General features: G+C 56.1%; 2 protein-coding genes across 2 annotated transcripts; both read right to left on the bottom strand.

Annotated features, from left to right (window-relative positions):
* Positions 1 to 11363: 11363 nt before the first annotated feature.
* MIND_00394500 (uncharacterized protein) lies at positions 11364 to 12601 on the bottom strand (the record flags this gene model as incomplete). The annotated part of the gene is made up of 4 exons (XM_037360773.1): positions 12497 to 12601; positions 12280 to 12436; positions 12080 to 12228; positions 11364 to 12032 (listed from the first exon to the last, which is right to left on the bottom strand). The coding sequence occupies exons 1-4, from the start codon at positions 12566 to 12568 to the stop codon at positions 11364 to 11366; spliced, it is 1047 nt and encodes a 348-aa protein (XP_037223658.1). The 5' UTR covers positions 12569 to 12601.
* An 8256-nt stretch (positions 12602 to 20857) lies between these two features.
* On the bottom strand, positions 20858 to 21523 carry MIND_00394400 (uncharacterized protein; the record flags this gene model as incomplete). Its single annotated transcript, XM_037360772.1, has 1 exon — positions 20858 to 21523. The coding sequence occupies one exon, from the start codon at positions 21521 to 21523 to the stop codon at positions 20858 to 20860; it is 666 nt and encodes a 221-aa protein (XP_037223657.1).
* Between the last annotated feature and the right edge of the window lie 2454 nt (positions 21524 to 23977).

Here is a 23977-nt window from a genome sequence, read left to right as displayed (position 1 = left end):
CCTAGAGCCCCTGTAATTCAGTGTTGTCTGCTGAGGCTGTGAGGCTAGAAATCCATAGAATCATTGATATCCACATGCCCTACAAGGATAAAGTTAGATCAGGATTATCCATCTAGTAATCATAAAGATATCAGTCATTTGTTCCATGTCTTGGGTAAAACATACAATTTATCCCACATACAATGGGTATACAATGACTCCTTAGCTTGATACTGTAGATTGTATTCCCCTAGGATGTTACCTTCAAGGTGAGCCCCATATTACCCATTTCCACTAAGTATATTTGAAGATACACTCTAAGTTGAGCTGGATCATTTTCCAATGATGGGGTCATATAGACCTAATTGGACCGTTTTACAGATGGAAATCTCATGAAGAAAGGCTGACTAGTGATAGTTTCAAGCCCACCAATGTTTAGATTCAAGCCCTAGCCATTGTGCAGTTGAATTGAGTTAACAACATTAATGATTGAGTTAATGACAATATTGAGTTAATGAGTTTTATTAATATCTCTTAAACGAAGGAAGATATTGATTAGCGGTTTGTACTGGGATCATTTTCCCAGCATTCCGCAACTTTTTCATTTTTGGGGGTGGAGGGGTCGGGGGACATGTCGGGCGCGTCGGGCAGGCGTCGGGGGAGGGCGGGATCAGTAGATGGCATTGATTACCCTGCCACTGTGTTGCAATCAGTAACTTTCATCAGAAATCAATTTATTTGATGTGAATTGATGAAGAATTGAGCTTACCAGCGAGTTCAACGTCGAGGACGACGTTGATGGACTGTTTGACAGCGGCGGTGGGATGTCTGGCAGTGGTCGGGAAGCAGATCCGAGGGCCGACGACAGCGGGCGGCGATCGGCGACGTCAATCAGCGATCGGTGACATAAGTCACGATCGTGACGACGACGCCGAGGCCATCGGGTGGCGGCGGGCACTGGGCGCAGTGGGCGGGGGGCGGGGAGGCAGCCGGGAGGGTGATGGCAGCCTCTGGGGCTGTCTCCCCGCTACCAAGACTGGCCTTGGTAGCCGTATTTAGCGGGGCTGCCCGCTACTGGCTCAACCCCCTCTAGTTAGAGGGAGAGAGGGGGGTACTCTCTCCCTCTAACTAGAGGGTCTTAGGGTGCACCATAGGTGGTGCGGCAGCGGAAGCCTGGGAAGCAAGGTGGGTGAGGATATTGGTGAGGTTGTCTAGTTTCGCCTCAAGTGCGTCCATGCGCGCGTCAGCGTCCGGAGCAGCTCCGGTAGACATAGCGGGCGTAAAGACGACAAGAGCAGAGGAGGAGGGGTCAAGTGGCAGGGGCGGTGACGAGGGGGGTACGGACTCATACTCCGAGCCTGAGTCAGCACCAAACCTGGCAATCTTGACCGGTTAATCCCGTAGAGAGTTTCTTCTGCTGTAAGGGCAACCCTGGAGACTCCGACGAAGGCCTAGCAGGGGAGGATCCAAAGCGTGAATAAGACTACAGGAAATACACGGAGGGACCGACCTAGCAGGGGAGGATCCAAAGAGAAGAAACTCTAAGGGTCTGCCTGCTAGGGCGCCAACTATATACTGGTCGTCCGTAACTGCCGACGTAGAGCGCAGAAGGCCTGAGCGGCGTCGCAGGCTCTGTCCCAAGGTGATCGTTGGGAGGGTCTTGACGGATCGGTGATTGTGCGGGTGAAGGAGGCCGTGGACGATGGTCGGGGTGGGTCGGAGCGTCCGAGGGGGCGCCGGTCGGATGCGCCTCGGATGCGTTCGGAGGGTCCAAAGGAGGCCGAAGCGGGGGTTCCCCTGACACTATCACACATTAGTTTAACTACCAGATATTCCATTACATATGATTGAAAAGTGAAAACAGTGATCACATTATAAGATAGTGATCAAATATTGTGGTTGATTAATAGTACTGCTGAAAACCTGCCTGGTAGTACTTGAACCATGTATTTACTTCAAGTAGTTATGAAGATAGAAGCTTAACAGTTGCACATCCCTCAGTGATTAGGCAATACTGGCACAACTAGTCAACTGGCACTATAGGTTAATTAATAAAAGTTGTTTGTATAGACAAAATATACAACTTTGGTTTCGTGACGATCTGTGACATTATCCGATGATTGTACTGTCAAATGGCAGAAATTTCCTTTTTTGGAAATTTCTCACACTTGTCACACTTTCTAAGTCTGGAAACCAGGGACCCAACTAGCCTAAGTTCCTTAAAGTTCCAATTATCTATTATTTTTCTATAAAAAATAATCTTGTATTCTAGTTTCTAATTAATCCCTTTGTGATGATATGATGTCACATACTAATGTTGGTGTCCAAGGCCGATGTTACTTTGCACTTCCAGTGCGGGATTTATATACTTTAGAGCAGCTTTATTGGAGTATTTATCACAGTGTAGGGGTTTCAGAGCCATCCTCTCTAATTAGAATGACCAGGGGGGGTAATGGTCATTCTAATTAGAGAGGATATGTGGAATCCACAGGTGAAAAAAGAGTGTCTTCACTATTATAACTGGTCAGAAATTAATTTCAAGTATGATAAAAGACTTGAACTTAGGACTGTATAGAACCTCAAATAAACCTGTCCAGCACTTAAATCCACCTCATAACTAATCTGGATCTCACACAGTACCATTATCAGCATTATCTATCCCAAAGATGATGGGTTCACCATTGCATGAGCCTTATGAGTCTGAGAAATCTGAGTATATTCACTAGTAGGGGTATGGTCCACCTCTCAGAAACTGGTGCCCCTGCCCCTCTAGCACATCTTCATCCTAGGTTATACAGCACCTGAGGTCTCTATGAATTGACTGACCCTAGTATTGGCTGCATGATCACTAATTGGTAGGATGATAGTAGACAATCTTGTGGAATTATATCAACTTAGATCATGACATCATATGCATGGTGTGCCAAGATATCAGCAAAATGCTCATCAACTCAGTATTCAGTCATACTTGGCAGTCAATAGATTGATGTGATGGTACTAGATAAGATAGGTGGATGAATAAAATAGTGATAGGATGGTGTACCCTCCAAATGAGGTCCCTCCAAGCCTTATCCACCCAGGCTAGCTAGAGATCCATGGTTATCTTTCAGGGTTAATAGAGATCAAATACCACTGATAAGTGAATATGTTGCATTCTCAGTATCATATGCAGTTGGGATTGGTAATAAACAGACTAGGGGCTTAGCTTGGAGTCTCTGGATATATAGGTCATCTACCTTACAATGTTGGAGTACCATATATTCCCTTTTACATGACTGAATAGCAATTACAGTGCTTATATCATTTAATAGTGATCAAATATCCTAGTCCATTAATAATACTTTTGGGAACCTTCCTGACTGTACTCAATTCATGTATTTCCCTCAAGTAGTTATGGAGATAGATGTTCATTAGTTATACATCAGTTATTGATTGGCTAGTGCTGGTGCAAGTAATCATCTGCCACCATAGGTGACTTAATGAAAGTTGTCCATATAATTAAAATGTACAACTTTGATTTTGTGATGATCTGTGACATTTTATGATGATTATACTGTCAAAGGGTGAAAACTTCCTTATTTGGAAATTTGTCAGGTCATCACAGGTCTTGTAACTAGGGCAAGTGATTATACGTGGACATTTCCTATTGAGGACCATGTGTCACACAGGTCACATAACCATATTTGATGGAGCACTATTACTGTACTGTTCCTAGAATTATTGACAATTATCCACAGCATATAGTGACTGACAACTTGCACTAGATATGACTTGTAGGCTGTCCGAGGTCTTAGTACTTGTATTTATTCATACCTCTCCTCAATGATTATTCATTTATATGGGAACCGAAAAAATTCACTGTGGCTTATCAGTGTTATTCTAGCAGGCTGTCACTGATAATTCTCAGTATCTAGCAGGCTAAACAGGTGGCTTATCTTTCAGGGTTGATGGAGGTTGAATACCACTGATGAGGGAATACATTGTATTCTCAGTCTCATATTCACTGTGGATTAGGAAGTCACACACTAGAGCCTCAGTCTATAGTATCTACACCTACAATCCAGCCAGCCACCTTACATGTTTTAATTTTGAGATATTCCATTTTTTATGAATGAATGGTGAATATGGTAATTATATCAAATCATGATAATAAAAATATCTCATTGATCAATGATGTCAGGGGAACCTCCCTTTCGGCCCCTCGGAGACGATCCCGATTCCGGTCCGACTCCGGTTCCGACTCCGGTGATCGCATCACCGCCTCCGTCAGGCGCATCGCCGCCCCCGCCTGGCGATCCCCCTGGGACCTGGCCTGCGACATGGCGCAGGCATACTGCACGGAGCAACGATCAACCTTGGCGCGTCAAGAGCGCAGTATATAGTTCCGCTACCTAGCAGGCGGACCCTTAGAGTTTCTTCTCTTTGGATCCTCCCCTGCTAGGTCAGCCTCACTTGTATTTGCTTACTTCTATTCACTCTTTGGATCCTCCCCTGCTAGGACCTTGATCTCAGGCCTCCGGGGTTGCCCTTACAGCAGAAGAAACTCTCTCACGGGATCAACCGGACAAGATTGCTAGGTTCGGCGCTGACTCAGGCTCGGAATACGAGTCCGTTCCGCCCTCGTCACCGCCCCTACCACTTGTCCCCTCCTCCTCTGTCACTCCTGTCGTCCCCGCACCTGTCATGCCTTCCGGAGCTACTCCTGACGCTGACACTCGGCTGGATGCACTCGAGGCGAAAATCGACCGCCTAACTGAGGCCCTTACTCTTCTCACCACCCAGGCTTCCGCTGCCGCTGCCGCCGCTAATACTGCTGGCGGATACCAAACAACACCACCCCCGGAGACGTCGATTCCGACTCCGACTCCGGTTCAGGGCGATTCGAAGCCCTCTTTGGCGACATCAACCTCGCCTCAAAATTGGTCTTGCGACCAAACCCTCCGTTCACCTTCAACGGCGATCGGAAACGCGGCCGCGTTCCTTTACGCGGTCCGCACCTACGCCCGCCTTGCCCCTGAGGCCTTTGTGGTCAACGGAGAGGCGAGTGAGGAAAAGGCCGTCCGCTATGCCATGTCGTTTATGGCAGAAGGACCCGCTCAGCAATGGGCGGAGCGCCACGGAAGCAAAGCCCCGTTTCCGTTTCCGTCCTGGGGCTCGTTCGTTTCCGAGTTTCGACTCCGGTTCGTCGAGGAGAACGAGCAAGATCATGCTCTCTCCAAACTGGAGACTTCCGCCTATCACATGGGCACAAAGGATGTCTACCAGTACACCGACGACTTCGAGGACCTGATGGACCTCGCCGGATTCGAAGACGCGTTGGTCAAGGTGACCAAGTTCCGCCACGGACTTGACCCCTTGATCAACAACGGAATCACGTCCTCGAACGACCCCCGGACCTCCGGGACTACCTTAGCTGGCGCACCCGGCCCTTCCGTCAATACGAGGCCCTGGTCCGGGCCAAGCTGATCAAGTCAGCCGCCCCCAAGACGCCTGGCGGTTTGATTCGGACTCCGTTTCCGGTCAACCGCATCCCGGCTCCGGCCCCTTTCCGCCCGGTGGCTCCGGTCGTGCCACCCGCGGCCCGCGCCCCCCTCCGGCGCCTCCAGCTCCCGTCCCCATGGAGTTGGATCGCACTAGGGCTCGGGGTGCCCCTCGTCGCGCCTGCTTCAGGTGCGGCGACCCAAACCATCTCGCCCGGGATTGCCCCCTCCCCGCGGACGTCCGCTCAATGGACATCCTCGACGAGGTGATCCAACAACTCGGTGACGAGATGTTAGCGGAGTTGATCGCCCGCTACTCGGACACAGCTGCGCTGCCGGAGACGGCTGCGGAGTCGATGGCCGGAGAGGATTTTGTCCCCCGCGACGAGTGACTGGTGTGCCCTCGTTCGCGTCCATAAATCGTTTCGCTTGTTTGTATGACGAATCAATTCCTTTGCCCTACAACGAGCCTGAAACGAAAGACATACCCTCCCCTGTCCCCATTTCCACTCCGTCTCCGACTCCGCCCGCGACTCCGGTTGTCGTCCTTCGCCGCCTCACTGCCTGGGAAAAGAAATTGCCCAAGCAGTACACTGTCGCTGCCTCCCTGGAGTAAACTCCCTCCACCTCCCGTTGGAGCTAGAGTCCACCACCAGTGCGTTGAAGCTCTCCCTTTCTGGGCTTGTTGACTGTGGTGCCACCTCCGACTTCATCGACACGAACTACGTCGCCGGAACGGCATTCCGGTCCGCACCCTGGCGCAGCCGATTCCGGTCTTCAACGTCGATGGCACTCCGAATGATGCTGGCTCCATCAACCAGATCGCGGACTTGGTCCTACGCTACAAAGGCCATTCCGAGCGTTCAACTCGCCGTCACCCATCTCGGTAAACAAGACCTCATCCTGGGGTACTCTTGGCTGCGGAAGCATAACCCAGAGATCGATTGGGAAACCAAGGAGGTCAAGATGACGCGGTGCCCCGCGGCTGCTCCACTTGCCGCGAGGAAGAACGCGTTGAACGGACTGAGCTACGGCGACTCCGGCTGCTCCAGAAGCGACTCCGCTCCGGCCCGTTCCCCTCGGTCTGCGCCATGGACCTTTCTGGGTCTGATGACGGAGACGATTCCGTCTCCGGCGACGACTCCGGCCTGCCTGATCTGACGCCGGACTCTGACGACGACGATGACGATGGTCAGCTTGAAGATGGTGACCGCATCTTCTACACCTCGTTCCGTCCCTCGGAGGAGATACGCGCTGGCAGTACTGTCTCGCAGCGCCTGGCTGAAGCCTTCGCCAGGAACTCCGCTCCCCCCCCCTCCGAGATCCCGGACTGGGCTAAAGAGTTCCAGGACGTCTTCAACAAGGAGTCTTTCGACACGCTCCCGGAACGGAGAACCTGGGACCACGCCATCGAACTCGTCCCCGACGCTAAGCCGGCCAACTGCAAGGTGTACCCCATCTCGCCCCTCGAGCAACGCGAGCTCGACGCGTTCATCGAGGAAGGGCTGTCGACGGGCCGGATTCGCCCCTCCAAGTCTCCGATGGCGTCTCCGGTCTTCTTCGTCAAGAAGAAGGACGGCGGACTCCGCTTTGTCCAGGACTATCGGGCCCTCAACGCGATGACCGTCAAAAACCGGTACCCCCTTCCGCTGATCAACGACCTCATCAACCGGCTCAAAGGCGCTCGTTACTTCACCAAACTCGACGTTCGTTGGGGCTTCAACAACGTCCGGATCAAAGAAGGTGATGAGTGGAAGGCAGCTTTCCGGACTAACCGAGGCCTGTTCGAGCCCTTGGTGATGTACTTCGGCCTGACAAACTCTCCCGCGACGTTCCAAACGATGATGAATGACATTTTCCAGGACCTCATCCTTTCCGGAGACGTCATGATCTACCTGGACGACATCCTGATCGCCCATTCCGACCTCCGGAAACACCGACAGATCGTCCAGGAGGTCTTGCGCCGACTCCGAGAGCATAAGTTGTACCTCCGAGCGGAGAAGTGCGACTTGAAAAATCGTCAATCGAATACCTCGGAGTCATCATCTCCCACAACCACGTCGAAATGGACCCCGTCAAGGTCGCAGGCGTCTCCGCCTGGCCGACTCCGGAAAACAAGAAGGATGTTCAGCAGTTCCTTGGGTTCGCTAATTTCTACCGCAGGTTCATTCGCGACTTCTCGGCCCTCGCGCGTCCTCTCTTTGCGCTCACCAAGAAGGACCAGCAATGGACTTGGGGCGACGCGGAGGCCTCCGCGTTCCAAGCGATCAAGGACGCGGTCACCTCGGAACCGGTCCTGGCGATTCCGGACGACGCACGGCCTTTCCGACTCGAGGCGGACAGCTCTGATTATGCGACGGGGGCGGTTCTTTCACAATCCGCCCCGGACGGGAAGTGGCACCCTGTAGCATTCTATTCCAAAAGCTTAAATGATGTCCAGCGCAACTACGAAATCCACGACAAGGAGATGCTCACGATCATCCGCGCACTCGAGGAGTATAGACACTTCCTCGAGGGTGCCGCGCATCCCGTCGAGATTTGGACTGACCATAAGAATTTGGAGTACTTCAGGAAGACGCAGCACCTCAACCGGAGACAGGCCCGCTGGTCCCTCTACCTCTCCCGGTTCGACTTCACGCTGCACCACAAGCCCGGCCGCGACATGGGCCGACCTGACGCCCTCTCTCGGAGACCCGACCACGGAATCGATTCCGACAACTCCGACGTCGTCCTTCTGCGGCCCGAACTCTTCCACGTCCGCGCACTCGAGGGTGTTTCCGTTTCCGGTCCCGGTTCCGAACTTCTTCGCGACATTCGCGATGCCCTCTCCGGTGAGCCTGACCTGGAGGAGCCCGTCGCACTAGCGGCCCGGCAACTCCTAAAGGTCCAAGGTCAAGCTCGAGGCCCCCGCTCCTCACGCTCCGACGAGTGGGCCGTCTCCGGTGGTCTTCTCCACTTTCGTGGGAAGATTGTCGTGCCCAAGGACAAGGACCTCCGGAGGCGCATCATCGAGCTCTGCCATGACACTCGAGTCGCCGGACATGCCGGTCGCTTCAAGACCTTGGAGTTGGTCTCCCGGAACTACTGGTGGCCTCAGATGTCTCGCCATATCGGCCGGTACGTCGCGACCTGCGACTTGTGCTGTCGCACCAAGGCGCTCCGGAGACTGCCCCACGGAGAGCTACACCCGACGGAAACACCCCGGGCGCTGGCATACCGTCTCCGTCGACTTCATTGTCGAGCTCCCCGAGGCCCATGGGTACGACGCGATCATGGTCGTCGTGGACACCCTTGGGAAGCGAGCCCACTTCTCCGAGTGCCATACCACGGTCGACGCAGTAGGAGCAGCCCGCCTCTACTACCGGAATGTCTGGCGCCATCACGGGACTCCGGAGAAGTACGTCTCCGACCGTGGCTCACAGTTCATCGCGGACTTCACCCGAGAACTCTGGCGTCTAATCGGCATCAAGCCAGCCACGTCCACCGCGTATCATCCGCAAACGGACGGTCAGACAGAGCGCGTCAACCAGGAGTTGGAGCAGTACCTGCGGATCTTCACCAACTATCAGCAGGACGACTGGGATGAGCTGATTCCGGCCGCGGAGTTCGCTTACAACAACCACGTCCACTCATCCACGCAGCAAGTCCCCTTCATGACGGACACGGGACGGCTTCCGCGATGGGCTTTGAACCCGGAGCCCGTTCCGCTATGGAGTCTGTGAACGAGTTCCGCGACCGAATTGCCACTGGGGTTGCCGGAGCCAAGGCCGCTCACTAAGGCCAAGGAAGAGTATAAGCGCTACTACGACCGGAGACGCACTCCGTCTCCGGAGTTCAAGGTTGGCGACCGTGTTTGGCTGGATGCCTCTGACATCAGGACGACTCGCCCCTCGGAGAAGTTCTCCCACCGCCGCCTCGGTCCGTTCAAGATAGTCGCGGAGATCAGCAAAGGTGCCTACAAGCTCGACCTCCCTCCGCGCTACTCGAAGCTCCACCCGGTCTTCCCCGTCGTCAAGCTTGAGCTCGCCCAAGACGACCCCTTCGACGGACGCCCCGGCTACGACCAGCCCCCTCCGGACCTCGAGGACGGAGTCCCGGAGTGGGAAGTAGAGGAGATCTTGGACGCAAGGGTGAGGTATAAACGGCTGAATTACCCCGTCAGATGGAAAGGCTACGACGCGTCGCACGACCAGTGGGTCCGCTTCGACCGCGTCTTCGCCCCGGACAAAATCGCGGAGTTCTACCGTAAGTACCCTGGCAAACCACGGCACATCGCCTCCGCAACCTTCGACTCGATTCCGTTCCGGTCTATGCGTCGGGACGCCGCATTCAAAGGGGGGTGATGTCAGGGGAACCTCCCCTTTCGCCCCCGGAGACGATCCCGATTCCGGTCCGACTCCGGTTCCGACTCCGGTGATCGCATCACCGCCTCCGTCAGGCGCATCGCCGCCCCCGCCTGGCGATCCCCCTGGGACCTGGCCTGCGACATGGCGCAGGCATACTGCACGGAGCAACGATCAACCTTGGCGCGTCAAGAGCGCAGTATATAGTTCCGCTACCTAGCAGGCGGACCCTTAGAGTTTCTTCTCTTTGGATCCTCCCCTGCTAGGTCAGCCTCACTTGTATTTGCTTACTTCTATTCACTCTTTGGATCCTCCCCTGCTAGGACCTTGATCTCAGGCCTCCGGGGTTGCCCTTACAAATGATACCTTTGAGAACCTTCTACCTAGTACTTGATTCATGTGTTTAGCTTAAGTATCTATGGAGATAGAGGCCCATCAGTTATCTATTGGCCAGTGATTGGACAATTTTAACCTAGCTATTGAGCTGCAACTATAGGTCACTTGATAAAAGTTGTTTGTATAGTAAAAATGCACAACTTTGATTTAGTGACGATCTGTGACATTCTCTAGTTATCCTGCTGTTAAACTGTGAAATTTCCTTTTTGGGAACTATGTCAATTGTGACCTTGTGTCACATTCTGTAACAGCATGTACAGAGCTGGTAGGTATTGGCCTGCACAGGTGCTGAAATATTAGATAGAGCTGGACTTACATACTTGAGTAAATGTCTAGGACTTACTGTAGCATATGTAGCAGCCACTGACTTAGAAGTTACTCTGTCATATAGCTAGAAATTATTGCAGTTTTCTTGCAGCGTAAGTACTCTAGTTGCAGCTTAAGGCTTCTTGTCTTATAGTAAATATTTATATTTGCAGCATAGGCATGACATTTGCAGCATAGACACTTAGGGTCAGTATCATCTTATGCTATAAAGTTATTGCAGTTATAGAAGATCTATTGTGAGCTTTACTGCAGCATAGGCATTTTCATATGTTCCCTTCTAATTAGAATGAAGAGCCCACTGGGCTCTTCATTCTAATTAGAGTAGATAATTGGGCTTAGCAGGTGCTGGAATCAATTTTTGAAGTCATAATTACTAGTTGTAAGACTAGATTGGCAAACATCTCATTCGTGATATATTCGGTATAGATACACAGCTGTTTATGGGTTTCTTGGTCTTTGTGTTTGTGTTTGTTGGTAAGGAAGAGAGAAGGAAATAGAGGCGATAAGTAACTGTACAGCGATAAATGGGAAATGAGGGGAGAGAGAGAGATTACATTAATTCCCGAGAAACGGGACGGTGACCGGTCAAGAAAAGCGGGAGACGAGAGAGATAGCGGGGTCCGGAGCGGGAAACTCGATGTGCGGGAGAATGGAACCGCTCTGTATACGCCGATTGAGTGTAGTCGTTAGGCCAGATAGTGGAATCGAAATTGAGAGAGATGAAGACCGTGGCGAGTGGAGTATCGGCGAGGTTGAATCTATCGATGATGCATCCGCAAAAAAAAGACATTCTAATCGCTCTTGAACCCGAAATTCGAAGCGCACTCGTGTATTGCGCTCAGCGGCTGCGCACGCCGGCGCTCGTCCAGCTCGACTCGCTCCCAGTAATGTCGCTGCCCGCGTTGCTCCAGCGCTCCAGCTCGTCGTCGCCGATGTCCGAGCCACTGGACATACCCAACGAATTCACCGCAGGGGACGCGGGGACTCGGAAAGACGGCCCGCCCGGCATGACGTTTGTGGAGCCAAGCGTCATAGAGGGCGACATGGTGAACGAGTGGAAGACCTGCTCGTCGGTGGTAGAGAATGCGGATTCGGAAAACGCGGAGGGGGAAACCGGGCGGGACGAATCGGAGGGCGCGGAGGAAGATGGGGCGGAGAGCAGCTCGAGATCGTGCTCGGCGTCCGCGGCGAGGTCGACTGGGTGCGAGAGGGAGAGACTGGGCACGTGCGCGGGGGAGGAGAACGGTTCGGAGGTAGCAGACCCGTCTTCAAATGGGTTATGGGAGGGCGCGGGCGACGATGGATGGACGGATGGATCAGGTGTGGGTGGAGCTTGGAAGGCGACAGGCGGGGGCGGGGTGCGGAAGGACTGGTTGGACAGGGTGCTGTTCGACAAGGGAGTGGGCACCCGACTGCTAATGCTCGAGCCCGGCGAGCCCACGCTGAGTGAGTCGTCAAAGAGCACATGTGTCGGCGCCATCGGGTCGTACGGGATGATGACATTCGACTTCCAAGGTCAGCTGCCCGGTTAGACCCGACATGAATACCACGCACCTCATCCAACGCAGAGGCTGGCCGGCGCTGGCGGAGCGTGGACACGCCCTGCACCTGCTCTCTCCACTGTGACACCTCATGGGCGACCATCGTCTCCAGCTCGTAAGTGTTCTTGGTGTCCAGATCTGTCACCGTCATACTTCGTCGGCCTCCACAACGTAATCAGCATCGACATCACCAGTGGACTGCGGACCACGCACCTTCCCCGACCTTGCCGGTCTCCGTGCCAGCGCTAGAGCCAGGCACAGGTACCGCCTCCCTGGTCCTCTGCTTCGCAGCCTTCTTGGCCTTCCGCTTGCTGACAAACTCCTCCGCCCAGCGCTCCACGCGCGGGGCAATGTGGGGCTCATAGACGAACTGCGATAAGGCAAGCGCCGGTCAGCGTCAGCGTCATCGTTGGCCTGGGCGCAAACACACCTCCTTGAAGGCAAGCGCAGCACCGACGACGCTCACCGCGACAACGACGTACACGACCACGGGCGGGGCCATCCGAGGCAGAGTGGGAGTGGGAAGGAAAGGAGATCCGATTACAGCAACGGGGGCTGTGCGATCGGCCCGTACCGCGTGGCTGATCGGCCGAGGCCGTCAGGTCATGTGATGCAAATCAACCACGTAATCCATCTCTCTCTCTCTTCGCCACCATGCATCCGTCGCTACACCCGGCGAATGTGCTGTGCGCAAGTTGAGCGGTCCCTTGCGTGTGCGTCACAAGTCTTCGCTGCTGCCGTTTTCGAACGCATTTTGCCACGGCCAGCGACTCGCGGACAAGGCGCCACACTTAGACTAGCTCTCTACGGTACATCTCCCATCACGCTTGGTATCGGGCTTCGCCTCCGCCCCCGTATAAATCATCTTCCAACCATCGTTGCATATATCTTCGACTTCGCGACGCTGACTACTGCCGCCCCGCTCGCGCCTACCAATCGCTAGCCACTAAGTAATCCCTGTCGACGGTGTCAACAATCTAGGGCACAAGGCTGCCTCCCGCAACACCGCCTCGCTGGTTTTCCGATTCCGGTGCTTCTCTCTCGTAACGCGTTGGCTGCTGTGCTTACCTCTCCTCCCGGCACGGTCATACTGTAGCATTTTATTCAGTTCGTATGTCACGTGTCACACGAGCTATAAAATTCGAATTTAGTTCGTATGTCACGTGTCACACGAGCTATAAAATTCGAATTTTTTCCGCATGTCACACCATTTTGCGCAAAATCCCGTCCAAAAATAGCACCCTATGCCTCAAGGTTGACCTTCCGGGAGACTTCGCATATGGGCGTGGCCAAACGGGCGTGGGCCTGCGCCAACGGGCGTGCACGCCCGTGATGGCGTGGGCGTGGCGTGGGCGGGCGTGGGACCCTCGGCGGAGCCTATCGCCCGTCCTATGGCAGCGACCGCAACGTCTCAATGACGGTTACGTGGCGGTCACTTGTCCGCGACACCATGTCGACTCCGATTGGCACACATCAAAACGTGCTTGAAACGTGCTGATCGTCGTCAACCGCGGTGCCAAGCTATCTTGGCGAAACTCACCTTCTCCTAGCAGGGCCGCCCAGGCGCGGGTGTCCACTGACACTGTGCTCCTGGGACATTGAAAAGCTCATTTTGCGCACCGGGCGGCGTTAATAATGGGCACGCGTGTGCTCAGTATTGCCCGCTCTAACTCGGAGTCGCCGGGCCCTGGCTCCGGCACGGTCCGGCCGGCCGGCCTATGTTGGTGCCAGCCGGGCCCAGCGGCCCCAGTCCGAACGGTTCGCGGCCATCTCGTCGCTGACTGAGGATATGCCGGGGCGCACAGGCTCGGCCAATGCTGTGTCCGCCCCGAACAACAAAGACCGCAGCCCGCTGTGCAGCGTAGGGCCGTTCGCTCTCCAGGGGCGCCGGCGACAGCTCGCGGTACCTCAGTCCGATGGCCACTGCTTCTGTGCGCCGCCATGGGAGGAGCAGCCTGTTGGGGGCGAGTGCTTGCTTCTCCGGCCAGGATGGACGGTGTCTGAGGCATTCGAGTTGGGAGATAGGCAAGCCCACGCCCGTTTGTCGGGCGTGCCAAGCGGGACAAACGGGCGTGCCAAGGCGACCGATGGGCGTGGCACGCCTGATGGACGGGCGTGGGCTTTGATCGCCCGCCAAAACCCACGCCCACGCCCATCCACGCCCGTTGGCGCAGGCCCACGCCCATCGGGCACGCCCAAAAGTGAACTCTCACCTTCCGGGGCTGCCGGCGTCTCAATGCCCATAATTTCCCTCATTCTGTCTCCTGGCCTTGAGTTCCAGCTCTGCACCCGCCCGCGTGCATGCATATGTCTGCAATCACATTAATCTCCGCGCCTCGCCGGCCGCGCAATCGCCCCAATCGCCCCAATCGCCGCCGCCTCTCCCCTGCCGTCCCACGCACCGCCCCCGCAAACTCTGTTGCGACTGAATAGCACGCCCAGCGCGGCAATAGCGGTTCATCTCGCCAGTTGCGAAAATTTTAGCAACCCCACGTGCACATTCCCACGGCTCTAAATGGTAATTGTCAATGTTCCCGCGCCTCACGTCGGTTTTGATGCGCTCTCAGATTGATTAAATAGAAATAAATGTGATTTTGGAAATAATACATCAATATGAAGGTGGCATAAAGACAGATGGAGGATATGGATAGAATTGTGCGGGAGGAGGAGGATAATAGACGGGGGAAGGATAGACATATGGACTGTAACCGGGGTATGGAGCATAATAGGGACCATATGGGGCGGGTGGTGGGCCCACATTCATGGTGGGAATGTCCGTTTCTTCAGCAGAGTCATTCTCGTTCTCATCTGGAATGGCCTGACTTTTCGCGGACTGCTTGCGACGCCTCGGCGGCTGCTTCTCCTTTTTTTTCTTGGCTGCCCTTCTGCGCTTAGGCGGCTCAGGCAGTGGGGCCTCCATCTCCGGAACATCCAGAATGGACTCTGCTCCTTCTGTTGCCACTTCAGTCAACGCTGACGTTGTATCCGGTAAGCTTGCTGCTGTCAGGGCATCAAGTCGGGCCCTTTTACCGGACTTCTCCCCTCCACCATACGGATCCGTGTGTGTCCGCTTGCGCGTTTTTTTCTCGCCAATATCCGATGGTCCCACGCGTGCTTTAGGCTTGGGTTTTGTTGCGCTCCCCATCTTCTGGGCATCAGCAGCCCAATCATTATGCTGATTTGGACCGATCTTCTGTCTCGGCGGCAACAGGTCCGACATCGGCTGCAACAGCTTGGAAGTCTGATCTCGGAGATTGCGCAGATCTTCAATCGCGCGTGGGTTTTGTGAGAGTTGTGTTGCAAGTTCAATAAGCTCTCGAGCAGTTGCTCGTGAGTATGCGTTCTCAAGCTCCGAGGGCTCCATAACGTGGTTTGGTGTAAGTATAACAGCGATCTCGGGTGTCGGTTCCGCCTCGCCTGCGGGAAAAGACGCGTGGATGCAGCATTGTAGGCATGCGAGGATCGGCAATCTTGGTGTCGATGCCAAGCTCGCGGAAATATGTGCCCACGGCAGCAACATGAGTGCAGAATTGGATGCGAGGAAAGGTGGTGCAGGTGCAGGTTGGTGGGGTGGAGACACTGGCGCTGACCTCGTAGCTTCGCGTAGGGTCGGCTTGTGATTTGACATGAAAAACGGAGGAATTGCCTTGTGGAGCGATGATGTCGGTGATCAAGATTGAGGTCGCGCGCTTCAGAACGTCGAGGCGGGCTGTTTGCTCCAGGTTATGCCCGTGGCGACCGCCGAGCTGGGCCTGGTGCTTGACCTTGAAGTACAGCTCGACATCAACTGTCAGGATGACAATCAAGTGGTCGAGACGACGATTGCGCTTTCCATCGCCGAAGAATGATTTCAGAAGATGATGCCATCTAGTAAGAAAGATGTGAGAATTCAATAGAAATATAAAAAAACATCGAGACTGACGCCTCAATCAGCATATTAGTGTCTGATTCCAGAAAAATCGTCCGACCAGTGCGAAAATAGGCAGCCCACATTGGGAGCCATTGCGGGTCCATCCAGTATTGGTCCAGATACTCCAGAACGGAGACAGGGCATTGACTTGATGGCAACCCCTTGATAGTTGCCCACAGTGATTTGAATTCGTCTTCCGTCTCAGCATAAGCCAGTCGTTGTAACAGTTTCCACAGCTCTGGAAAGCTCGTTGTCGACAGATGTTGATACCAAGCGTGCAGGACGTGCCAACGGCACAATAGTACTAGTGCTCGCAGGTACGCATGGCGGACAGCATTGATCTGCCCAGGGTCGCGGTCGCTCATCCACTCTCGCGGCTTGACCTCGGGTGACCACGCGTGGATCCGTTGCAGAAAGAATTCGATGGTGATCTCCGTAGCATTCGACGAGACCATGAAGGCGATGGGAACGCCGTGCCCCCAGTCATCACGGATGACAATGGAAAACAACGAGACACCTTGATAGCCCGTTGTGTTGTGTGTTGCGTCAATACAGGCCAGCCGGTCGTGTCCGAAGTGGTACCAAGCATCACGCTGATAGCTTGTCTGGATGATCAGAATAAAGACGTCAATGTCGAGATTGGAGCCTTCGGGCGGCGCATCCCGGCGAGTCTTCAAGAAAACACGACATCCTTGGCCTTGGAGGCGTCGGACATGCTCGACAACCGACAAATCGTCATCGCGGTGTAAGCGTATCCCTTTCGTGGTCTCGTCGGCCGCAATTCTGCCAATATCCCGCATGGTAACCAGTGAATCACGAGAAGTCGCACTGAGTTTCCCGACTTGGGCTTCTTTCCAAGATTTCCCATGCAAATCGCGAAACTGCCCGGCATATATCAGTCAGAAACAGGTGTAAACACGGATGGGACGCACCACTGCCTTTGGCTCGACACCATTTTGAATCTTCCCTCGAATGTCAGCCTTCAAACCCTTTGAGAGCGACATAAACTTGATATTGTCGGCTCCGGTTGCGTGAGAGTGCTCGATCGACAGCCGCCCGAGGATCCGCTCAGTGTTTGGGTATGTCTTGATGACAATCTGTGCAGAACAGCCGCCTTCGACTGGTTTTGCAAAGGCCTTGGATTTCCATTCCGGATGTTTCTTCTCGTAAGGGTTCTTAAGCTTCCCTTGGCCATTGCGAACACAGAGGTAGAACCGTCGCAGCAACCAGGGCTTCTCTATTCCCGGTCGGGACTCGCGGCTAGTGCGCTTCGAGCGGAGGGTGTATTCAACGGACATGGCTTGCTGATGTTCGGCTAACCAGGCCTGGAAATGGTCCTCGTCTTCCCAGACATGTGGGTAGTCATGGGCCAAATCGTAGTCAAAGGTATGACGCGCGTTGATGGAAGCCACGTCATCCACCGACGGATCGCCCGCAGCTTGTTCCGGGATCGGGGTGGGTGCCGTGGATTCAATTTGCAGGAGTGGCACGTCGATTGACGTGCGAAGGGTCGTGGTGGCAAGCGGAATGGAGGTGGGGTTGGGGCCTTCCGCGGCTGGTGGGGCACTGGTAGGTGGCGCAGAAAGCCTGAACTTGCTGGTGAATGATGCCATCGTTGATGGGGCGATGGTAGAGAGAGGGTTATGGTGTGGAAATGTTTATTTGTGTCACATGATAGCTAATAATTACATGAAATATGGGAAACAGGGCGGGAGGCGGGGGGCGGGGGGATGATTACCCTTTTGGGAAGTCACGTGGGGTTGCTAGAAACCTAATAGCTTCTCGCCGCATCCATCCACGGCACGCGGCCAGGAACGCGTCACCGGCGATTCCCGCGCCGGGCCCGCGTATACCGCGATATAGTGGATATAACGTCGACGATACCAACGATATGGCTTTCCACAGCACGCGCGCTCCCTTATCGCGGACAAATTGGATCGCGGAGGGGTCGTTCTGCTCCCGCGATCCCCGCGCTGCCATGTGACAGCTGGCGTGAACCGTCGTCCATCGGCGCGAGCCATCCGTCCGTGCTGCAGGCGGGCAGACAAGCCTCGATCTGCCATGCCACTGCTGGGCTCCCGATCTGCCGCCTGCCTGCTGCTTGTTGGTGACAGTGATGGGGATAAAAATAGCGCGCCGGGGGACTGCCGCTGTGGATACGTCGACAACGCCTTCGACGCTGCGATTGGCGCCATTCTCGCGCAATCCTTGGAGAGCCCCACCCCGGCCCGCGGTTCCCCACGCCGCCCGAACGCAGGAACAGGCCGCCGGCAACCTGACTGCAGCAAAACACATGTTATGACAAATCATGTGCGCGTCAGCGGCGCCGAGCCCCGAGTATAGAGTCGCGTGTAGTGCTGGCCAAATATAATTATATTATTTTATGGGCATAATATATTATAATCATATCATATTCAGAGCTCCAACCCAATAATATATTTGTAGTATAATATAATCATATTCAGCTGTGAAATATGAATATGTTATGAATATATTCAACTATAATCTAGTATGCATATCTCTTGATATGTTTGACATATTTGCTGTTAGAAAAAGGAATCAAAAACATAAAATACATGCTGGATTGTCAGTGCAACTTCCTTTTGGGCCTCCCTGGGTTACATAGGACTCTCAAAATACAATCAGGGGCATTGTCACTAGTCTTAGGTTAGCCAGTAGATACTTGATCAGAGGTCCTACACTATGTTTAATAGGTCAACCCAAAGTGATCACTCCTGACATTTGTTCCTACTAAGGGTAATGTATGAATCACCATATATAATAGATAATATGTGACATTTATCAGAAGTAGGGCTTACTCAGACTAAGATTAGTACTATGACTGAGTACATAGACTGAGAAAATAGCTGTAATCATCTACCTTACTATAGTTGAATATTCTGCAACTATAACATAGTATAGTCATAATATAATATAATATATTCAAACATAATCATATTCAAGTGATCCACAAAGTGCATAATATATTCATAATATTCTGAATATATTCAATATTTAATCAAGCATAATATAATTCTGGCCAGCACTAGTCGCGTGCGCGGCGGCCGAGTGATTCTGCACTCGTTCGCAGGCATCCGGCGGGGACTTCCACGGAGATGCAGGAAGATAAACAGCGTGGGCGTCGATGGCCGCCTCGCATCGCGCCATCTGAGCGTGCGCCAGGTCCAGAGCGGTCCCTGGGGCGCGATCGGCGGCGCGGGTGCTGTGCCTGCGAAAGCCAGCGTTGGCGATAGCGCGCGTGCAGTGAGTGTCAATCACGAGCTATCTGCCGGGGACAACTCGACAACGCGGTAGATCGCGGGCGGGTTGACAGAATCCATCGTCCGGGGACGGGGACGCGCGGAGTTACCCGGGGGCCGGCAGTGGGTGATAACAGTGTGATAACGGGCTCCTCATCTCTGATGCATATGCAAACGTCACTCCCGCCTCTTCTAGCGTCTCCTGACGGGGGCCCGGCCCCGGCCGGTCTGGACGCCGGGGGTAGGGCGCCTCGAGGCGCCACTGGGCAGAAACTGGAGGGGCTTCTCGATCTCCCGCCATGCAGCTGCTTCCGCCTCGCTCCTCGGGGTCTGTGCAGGTCCAGACGCGCGGGTTCGCGGGTTCAGAGGGGGCAGTGGTGCTTCGCGGTTCGAGAAGGTGCGGCCCCTCGTCGTCATGGCGCAGCTCCATAATCTATCTGCTCGAGGCAATCCTATACAGACCCTCGCCCGCCTAACCGGGAGCCAGGCACCGCTCCCTGCTCTCGAACCGGCGTGCAGATTCCTTCTTGTGCACGCTTCTGGTATCTGCGCTGCCCAATCCAAATCGCGTTAGGCACACTTTGCCTGCCATTTAGCTGGGGTGGAGCGGCGCCGCTGGCAGGTGCTGTCAGATAGCGTTGCGTTTAGCGCGTCCGCCCTGCCACCAGCTGCTTCCACTTGCACCTCGCCCGATCGGACTTCGCACCTGCCCTTTCCACCTTAGAGGTTGGAAGCGGCTTCCCTTCCTCCCCCCGGCCTTCCCTGGAGATGAGATGCACGAGGCGCACGGCTGCGCGGTGCCTGATAACGTCGACGTCGCCACTGGATGCCCTGGCGCTTACCGCGCGCTGGTGGGCTGGGCAGCGGAGATGGCGGCGGGTCCGGGCCGGCGGTCCGGAGCGCTAACTGCTGACGGCATGAGAGGGCATGGGAGGCCCGTCGTGAGGGAGGATATGGAGATCGGCCGTAGCCTGCGCATGCGGCGGCCGGCGCGGGTACTTAACTGCGTGCGGTACGAGTATTTGCTCCCGCGGCTGGGGTTCTGCGATGCCCTGACGACGCGGATGATGTGAGGAATTCAGAAGCGCTTCAGCTCACACGCACACGCACGGCGTGTGCCGCAGTCATACAGAATTGTGTTGGGAGTATAATTAATCTGCGCGAGGTTAAAGGGCCCGCGATCGATCGTGTTGCGTGCGTGTGTGTACATGTGCATGTAAGTTAGCCTCGCGGCCCTGGGTTCTCGTTGACTCATAGCTTGTCCGGGTTCTTATTGAGTCACTATAGTTAGATATTACCTTAAAGTTGTGGATTAGCGCAGACAAGCTAACTCTGTTCGAGCCCCAGGAGGCCGGCGGCGCGAAGCTCAGGGTGCGAGAGGGAGGGGCAAAACATGAGATGGGGCGATAAGGATACACGGGCGGTAGGGTACAGCGGCTGGGGAGGCATGGTATCGATGGATGGAGGGATATGAGATCGATGGTGAAGGGCGAATGTACACACGTCGTCGACAAAGCAGAGCTGAGTACCCATCAGCGACGCTCCCCTCGCGCGAAAAGACGACGCACCAAGAATGCAAGAACCAAAAAAACAAAGCCAAAGCAAAGGGGGCACGGCACCGCTACCGCACGACGACGCGGCGCGTATGCTTCCCCGCGCGCCGCCGCTCGTTGTACGGCATCGGCCTACGCCACGTGTCGTCGCGGTCGTCGTCGTCCTTGTTCTCGTGGTCGGGCTCGTCGGTGGGCGTGGGCGGCGTCGTCGTCGCGCTCGAGGCCGAGCGCGCCCTCTGCTGCTGCTGTTGCATCGGCGGTGTCGTTGGCGCCTTGCTGGGTATGTACAGCGGGGCGGGAACAGGCGTCGGCTGCCCGTTCGCCATCCACGGCTTCGGCGTGGGTAAACTGGGCACCCCAGGGCTGGGCCGGCGGCTCTTGTGGTGGGGCATGTCGATGTCGAGCCTGACGCGGACGAGCTCGCGGCCGCTGCCGGCTTGTGCAAAGAAGGCGCGCTCCTGGCGGGCGAAGTAGCCGCTGGTCGGGCCGGCGCGGAGCTCGGGGGCGCCGGCGGGCGGGGGCGCGGGGAAGAGCGCCATCAGCTCGTGACCGGTGGGCGGGGCGGGGTAGCCGCGGGGCGCAGACGGGGGCGGGCGGGACGGCGAGGGCGGGTCGACGTCGCGGAGGGAGGAGGGCGACAGCGGGCGGCGGGAGACGGTGGAGCTGGAGGTGGATGCGGAGGGGTGCACCGGGAAGGGCGGGGTCGCGGGCACGGGCAGGGACATGGGCATCATCGACGGAGGAGGACAGGACAGGGCAGGGAAGCACGCGCGGTATATATACGTGCCCACCAGCCTTCGCTTCGCGGAGCCAATCGCGCTGCCGGCAGGGCAGGGCACACGTCACACGCCCGATCGAGATCCCCGCGATCGCGCTCGCACGCGCTGACAGAAAGCGTCCCCGTCGGAGCAGCGGGATCTATCCCCATCGCGCGCTCCCACGCTGTTCCATAAATTGCAAGTCCATCGCCGGCGCTGTCGCCGGGCTATGTCCGCTGCCTACCCCGACACGACGCGACGCCGACAGGCTACAGCGTTGTTCGCCCTCGATCGCAGGCATACAGTGCGCAGCGTGCACCCATCCTTATCGCGCCCCACCTCGGATCTCCAGCCGCCAGTTGCTTCGCTGTCGACCCTGCACCCTGTCCACTCTCTTTTCGCCTCCCCCATGGCGTCATGCATATGTACGACCCGCGGTCCGCCAACGGGAGCTTCCTTTCCACCCACCCCGTCCGAGCGAGGCGCTATATTTGGCCTCCTCCCCTTCCTCGGTCGGAGAGGTATTCTTGGAGCGGGGCGACGAGCCCGTGCCGTGGGGCCAACCCCGCTACGGGCCATGATCCGCCCACTCCCCAGTCCGACAATCGCCTCCACCGGCCAGCTGCCGAGCCCGAACCTGGCCGCCCGCGCTTCCCTCGCTTACTCGATCTTCCTTCGCCGGCAACCCACCGCGCCGCCGCCCGCGCCGGGGCCGGCTCCACCTCGACGCGCTTCGCGGCTTCTTCTTGACAGACAGACAGCGCACCTGGCACGATCGACTTGATTTCATTATAGCTGCCCGCTGCCGTTCGCGCGGGTTGCGCCCGGGCGCCCTGGCGGACTGAGCTCTCGAGGTGCCGACGAGAATGCGGGGGCTGTCCCGGACGACGAGCGGCCCCGCGACGGGAGTGCCGGAGCCGCGCGAGCGGTCGTCGGTGGCGTCGCTGATCGGCGATAAGATAGCCGCGTCGACGCGGTCGCCTAAAGCCAACGACGCGCGCCGCGGTTGTGCATACCACCAGTGGCGCGTACAAGCTCCGGCCTATCATGCTGCTGCCTGCAGACTGCCCGCGGGAAGAAGATATCGATGTGGCGGAGGGGGGCCAGAAGACGCTAGAAGATCGAGAGACGAAGGGGAGCGATAGCGATCAGGTCTTCGCGAGCGCCGCCTCGAGGAGCGCAAGGTCGCCGTCGCCGTGCCCGTGCCGGCATCCGAGGGCCGGTGTCCCAACTCCCAAGGGCGGAGCCACAGCCGTAGGGTATGTGTACTGGGGTACCCGCCCCCAAGCACGGGTACGCGTGCCTAGCGTGCCTGGCCGGGTAAGAGGGCGAGCGCGGGGTAGCTTGCACAAGAGATGAGGCTTTTGGCGCCAGCAGCGGATGGAGTTGCGATTAACGATAGACGCCGGGACGAGTCAGCGCCCGCACAGGGCGTTGACTCTGCGTGAGTCAGACGCCGATCCATTGGCCATGGCATTAGCAAGCACGCGTCCGGGAAAAGCAGCCAATCAGGAGAGGCGCTAGCGCTGTGGCCTGTGGGGAGCGGAGGGAAAACCTGACGCGGGGGAACAAGCCGATCGAAGGTGCAGGGGCGGGAGAAGCTGGGACTTGTAGAGGGAATTGCGTCCGGCGGCATCCGAGGTAAGCCCGGGATGTCCAGCCTGGGAGGCCGTGCGAGATTCAGAGAGGCCTTGCGATACCCTCTGGATCGTACGCGTACGCAACCCTTCTCGGGTCCCTCTCATACGATGCAGCAACCCGCAACCACAGCAATGACCACTTCCTTCGTGGTCAGCTTCTTGCATGTGTCGAGTCAGCGACCCGTGCGTGAGTGCTTCTCGGAGGGCAGTAGACGCGGCGCCATGATAGACGCCTGGGCGAGTCAGCGAAAGAAAGGAGAGGCCGGACCATAGCGAGACTCGCCTGGAATCAAACCGTTGGCTGCATAGCAGTCGCGCTCAAAACGATAGACGCCCGTCGGGTAGGGCCAAGGAGAATGATTAAGTACGGCCAGCGCGCCGGTCGACTGGCCTGGCAGTGGAATTTCTGACTGAGAAAGGCAGGCCACAGGCGGAAGAAGAGGGCGATGCATTCGAATGCGTCGGATGTGGGAGGCCGGGGCCGACAAGGGGCAACGAGATCGCGCTGCTTGTCAACTGCGCAGCGGCTCTAGATGAGGCCGTCGCGTCGCAGCGCCGTCGCTGTCCGGGACGCTATGCTGCCCAGGACTGACATGTCCACCCTCATGTCGAGGAATGGCGGGGGCTATCACCGTGAGGGTCCGGCGGACGTGTCCTGTCATTCGAGACGCCAGCGCCAACTGCAGCCGCGGCGTGGGTGGGCGAGTCAGGGGCAGACTTCGATGTAGACACGGTAGACGTGCGGCCAGTTGTGGGCAGTCGGGGTGGGAACTTGAAGACAAAGTGCGAG

The sequence above is a fragment of the Mycena indigotica genome (assembly GCF_014461135.1).
Source record: "Mycena indigotica strain 171206Taipei chromosome Unknown Mind.scaff0003, whole genome shotgun sequence".
Lineage (NCBI taxonomy): Eukaryota > Fungi > Basidiomycota > Agaricomycetes > Agaricales > Mycenaceae > Mycena > Mycena indigotica.
Note: the sequence above shows the minus strand (reverse complement) of the source record. Positions and strands in the feature narration are given on the sequence as shown.